The sequence below is a fragment of the Brassica oleracea genome, chromosome C6 (assembly GCF_000695525.1).
Source record: "Brassica oleracea var. oleracea cultivar TO1000 chromosome C6, BOL, whole genome shotgun sequence".
Lineage (NCBI taxonomy): Eukaryota > Viridiplantae > Streptophyta > Magnoliopsida > Brassicales > Brassicaceae > Brassica > Brassica oleracea.
In genome coordinates this window covers 7,286,074-7,290,741 of record NC_027753.1, presented here as the reverse complement: position 1 = coordinate 7,290,741, position 4,668 = coordinate 7,286,074, and the positions used below count along the sequence as shown (strand labels likewise).

Sequence of the window (4,668 nt, the reverse complement as noted above, 5' to 3'; positions counted from 1 at the left end):
ACTGATCAGAATGTCCAAAATAATATACAATATAATTATATGAAACATGAATATATACTTCAAATATTCAATTTCATATTTATTTTGATATGTTATCTAACAATAAGTATTTAAAATTTAAATAACTACCTTAAATACTTAATTATATATAAATAAATATATATTTCTTATGTTTTACTTTTAAATTTTAGATTTTATTTCGGGTATATCCAAACCGATCCGATATAACCCAAATCCGAATGATATATGATTACTTTATGGGTTCTATGATGTGATACAAAACCGATCCGAACCCGATGTGTTATATCTGAACCCGATCCGTACTTGCAAATTTACTAGAATAGGACCTAAGAGGTGTTATAAAAGAGAACCGAAATCCGAAAAACCAGACTCGAACGCCAACGGGTACCCCGAACGCCCAGGCCTACTTTTCCATTTTCAAGATAATGTTGAAAAAAGAAACAGTTTCTTGTCCTGTCTTGAAACGATTTCTTTGTCATGTTTATTACTACGTACGAAACAGAATCTTGAAAATGGTTTCTTAGCAAAGCATTATGCGTTCGTTTAAATTGAAACGGTGAACGTGTGATGCCATTAGAATCTTACAACGAAGCTAAGCCTAATGTACGTGAGCTAGAACCTGACTTTAAGGTAGTCAAGCCTATTCAGAACGAGAAAGATCATGTGATTCTTGCCCGAGTTAGACCTTCAACTGTTCAACATGAAGTGGCACAAGCCTAGGCTATGGTTTTGGCCGTGTTGCATGTTGTAGTGTACTCAACTCCCTGGTGAAGGCAGTGGCAGTGGCTTTCCATGGTGATAGCCACACGGTTCAACTCCGTTGCCATAGACGCAAGTCTTTTTAACTCGCATCGCGTTTATCTCAAAACTAAAAACTTCGGGGTCTCCATAAGACATCATCCTAAATAAATAAAAATCGTTTTGTAATTGATAAGATTCTTGTTTTGAGTTGGGACAAGGCTACAAATAACAAAAAAAAAAAAAAAAAAATTGACGTGTAGCATAAATTACTCAGCAGAATCTGACTCGTTCTCCTCTTCATTTTCTGACACAACATCCTCATCCGAATCATTCCCACTTCCCTCTCCATCTTCTGAGACCTCATCCTCATCCTCTTCTCCATCAGTCTCATTTTCCTCGTCTATATCAGTAGACTCCTTTGCTTTATCATCGTCCTTGAGGTCTTTCTCGTCGTAGAAATCCCTTTGGACAGGAACATCCTTCTGTTGTTGGGAAGACATGATGCCAGCAATGGCTTTCAACGCAGCAGCTGCTTGATTGTTATCAGCAATGGCTTCCTGATCTATACCTGGCACTGTGACTTCTGCTTCTCCTTCTGAAGCCTTGTCCTCAGCCTTGTCCTCAGCCTTAGGAGGTGGGACAAAGAAAGGTATGCGACCTCTTTGCCAGTCATGGAGTATCATCTTTGCTCCTGTCATCAAATCAGGCTCTCCACCCTGAACAATGTTACCAAGTATACTGTTATTCTCTCTAACTTACAGAACATCATTCCCATTACAATTCTGGAAACACACACCTTTAATAGTTTACCAGATGCTTTGCATAGCTGAAGAAGAAAGTCATGATCATCCTCCCTGTATATAACCAAACCAGACTTTTATTACTTTCTCACCAAAAGTAGGCACAAAGAAGATGAGAACATTTCTCCTAACCAGTCCTTGATTTTATAGGCTCTCTGCAAGTGCTCCTTCTTAACACGCCTGAGGACTTCCCCAATGTGCTCAGATGCATCCTCCAAGTTTGTAACTCTCACCTATATATCAAAAGGACTGAATCAGTAAGATAACGTATTACTTGCAGTGAACTGAACCAAAAAGCGTGGAACCGAAAGTAGCAATCCATCATGGGTTTGCATAAGACAACTTTCATATGAGGTAACATGAAACTAGACATTTTGATCAAAGGTTAGCCAAAATATGTTAATACACGACTAATAGTAAAAAGAAACATACCACTCCCTTGAGGACGATGTCTGTCTCAGAATCATGGCTCTGGTACACAACTCCAGGACAATCAATCAAGAAAATCCTCTTGGTAAGCGTGATGTATTGCCAAACCTTGGTCTCCCCTGGAATTGGAGCAACCTTGCAAACCTGAAGGAGAGAAAAAAAATGAAAATGTGAGAACAAATAAATTAGCAACTACGCAGATTCTTAATACAGGAAAGTAACAAAGAAAGTTAATACATTTTTGGTACGCAGTGTGTTGATAACTGATGATTTCCCAACGTTTGGATACCCAACAAAACCTACAGACACGGCTTGCTTGTCACTCTTTAGACGAGCAAACTGCCTCAAAACTGAGAGAAGTGACCCCTGAAATAAACCATCACAAGATCAAAAGATATATCAAGAGAATAACTATGTTAAATCAATAGATCAGAGGCTGTCAGAGGCATGTAAAATCGATAAAATATACCTTTCCAAATGACTTGTTAACGCTTGCGTGGAATGCTAGAGTTGGATATTCCTTTGATAATATCCTCAACCATCCTTTTGTAGCCCAAGCCGGTACAAGATCACACTTAAAAGAACAAACACAAAAAGACAGATACACAGTAACTAACATTTTCCAATAGGATTAGTCAACTAAAGCTAAAGATGAAAACAACCAACCTTGTTCAATAACAGAATCATATGTTTATGCTTGTGATGCTCCTTCAGGGTTTTCTCTAAGTGATGACACCTAGTACCTTGTGGATCCCTAGCATCTAAAACCTGTCAAACACAAAACAAAAAGGTAAGCCAAAAAAAAAGAAATTAAGATAATCCATTGATTAGCTCATTCCTTGAATCAAAACATACCTGGACAACTACATCAGAGGAGTCAATGACTTTGTAAAGCTCACCCCAAATACGCTTACTCTGTCCCTTCTCAAACATAGTATGCCTCACAAGGTCTCTAAACCCGTCTTCTTCCTCTCCTCCTTCACCAGACGGACCTGCCCCATTCAGCTCCTCAAACGCATCTTCAAAATTACACCCAAAAAAAAAGGTTTCAATGAATACATCATTCGTTACAACAAACACAAAAAAAAAAAATCAAAAGGTATGCAGCCAAGCATGAAACGTTTAAAGCTATCTCCAACACAGATTCATCACACATAAGAAACAAACATCCACATAGATATGAAACAGAGAATGATCTTATCAACAACTAATGAACAAGAACATTCAAAAGTCAGTCAAACTATGCATTAATCAACCTTTCAATCATGTACTCTCTCCCAGAAAGAAGAGTATTCAGGCATATTAAAAATATAATTGATGTTTATTTATTGTTTACTTTAGCATATATTTTCCAATAACTATCAACCAATAGTATTTAAACCAATTCAAATATTTTCAATTAATGTTTCTTAAAAGTACACAACTTAACAATATTAACTACTAAAATTATTTTAAAATTCTAGAAAATCTATCATTTTGGAACAAACAAATTAATCTGGAAAATATTCTAACGGAAATGAATTGTACCTTGAGACTCAGCTGCCTTCTTCACCAAAGCTTCATAATCAGAAGCTACAAGCTTTGGCCTCTTCCTAGTTGTCTTCTTCCCAAAAGTGTTTTGAAACGGCTCCATATCAAGCAAATGAACTCTCGTTTGCTTTACAGAAAAAAAAAACACAACACAGAATCAAAAAAATCGAAACTTGATTATCAAATTGCAATGAAGTTATCTACTTGTTATCAGTCAACAGCACCATACAGAGTCAAAGACCGAAACTTTATAATAAAATCCAAATAAAGCTACAACCTTTTATCTTCTTGTTATCAGAAGTTAATAGCACCATACAGAGTCAAAGACGGAAACTTGATGATCAAATTGCAATAAAGTTAAAACCTTTTTTTACCTTCTTGTTATCAGTCAAAAGAGACATAGGCAACTTCCTCTCCTTCAAAATAACATTATAGTTACTCGACATCTTCGTCTTCATCTCTTCCCTAAAGTACTCAAGCTCCTTCTGATTCACAACACGCGTGTTCCCTATACATTAAAACAAAGAGATAAGCTTTTACATCGATTCAGTTAACGAGTACGAAGGATTACGAGCTTACCGAACCATCTTCGATCGGGTTGGATTCGCGTGTCGGGCAGTTCCTTGGACTGATACTCGTTGCTGAGGATTTTACCGCCGGGGGTTCTCTTGGGCCTGGTTTTGTACATCTTGAGACGGCGAACTGTGGCGGAGGTACGCCCCTCCGTGGTTTTCTTCTTCCCATCGGCGCGGTTGGCGTCGAGGGAATGTTTTGGTTTGCCGGAGACGTTAGCTTTCCTCTCAGGCTTCCCCATCTCTGAAGATTTTTGTTTTTGTCTAGAGTCTACCCTTTGATGGTAGAAGAAGAAGAGGAGGAAGAGAGTGGCGCTAGGGTTTTGTTTTATCACTTGATATGGGCTTAGAACTCTCAGTGGACTTCGCTGTCTAGGCCCATATGAGAGAAAGCCCATCTATGCGACTCTACTCTCCACTACACTCACTACCTTCGCATCCATAATTGGTGTCTACTGTTTTTAATCTGATATGTACACTGTACCTTTGGTTGGAGATCTTTTTCGTTTGTTTGTCTAATAAAGGCTTAACTCTTTCTCCTCTATTCGTCTAGGGGTTCATTGATAGTGATGATT

General features: G+C 37.9%; 1 protein-coding gene across 1 annotated transcript; it reads right to left on the bottom strand.

The window, feature by feature from the left end:
- Positions 1 to 1,022: 1,022 nt before the first annotated feature.
- Positions 1,023 to 4,401, bottom strand: LOC106296273 (nuclear/nucleolar GTPase 2). Its single transcript, XM_013732372.1, has 11 exons — positions 4,101 to 4,401; positions 3,896 to 4,029; positions 3,519 to 3,648; positions 2,847 to 3,010; positions 2,658 to 2,759; positions 2,461 to 2,565; positions 2,229 to 2,357; positions 1,995 to 2,135; positions 1,695 to 1,795; positions 1,559 to 1,616; positions 1,023 to 1,478 (listed from the first exon to the last, which is right to left on the bottom strand). Exons 1-11 carry the CDS (start codon positions 4,333 to 4,335, stop codon positions 1,029 to 1,031), a joined length of 1,749 nt encoding a protein of 582 aa, XP_013587826.1. The 5' UTR covers positions 4,336 to 4,401; the 3' UTR covers positions 1,023 to 1,028.
- Between the last annotated feature and the right edge of the window lie 267 nt (positions 4,402 to 4,668).

Excerpts from the sequence above, each read along its gene's own strand:
- LOC106296273 (XM_013732372.1), bottom strand. The coding sequence starts at position 4,335 with ATGGGGAAGCCTGAGAGGAAAGCTAACGTCTCCGGCAAACCAAAACAT. Across the intron at positions 2,358-2,460 it reads TTAACAAGTCATTTGGAAAG|GGGTCACTTCTCTCAGTTTT; the intron begins GTATATTTTATC and ends GGTTTATTTCAG. Across the intron at positions 2,136-2,228 it reads ACACACTGCGTACCAAAAAT|GTTTGCAAGGTTGCTCCAAT; the intron begins GTATTAACTTTC and ends TCTCTCCTTCAG.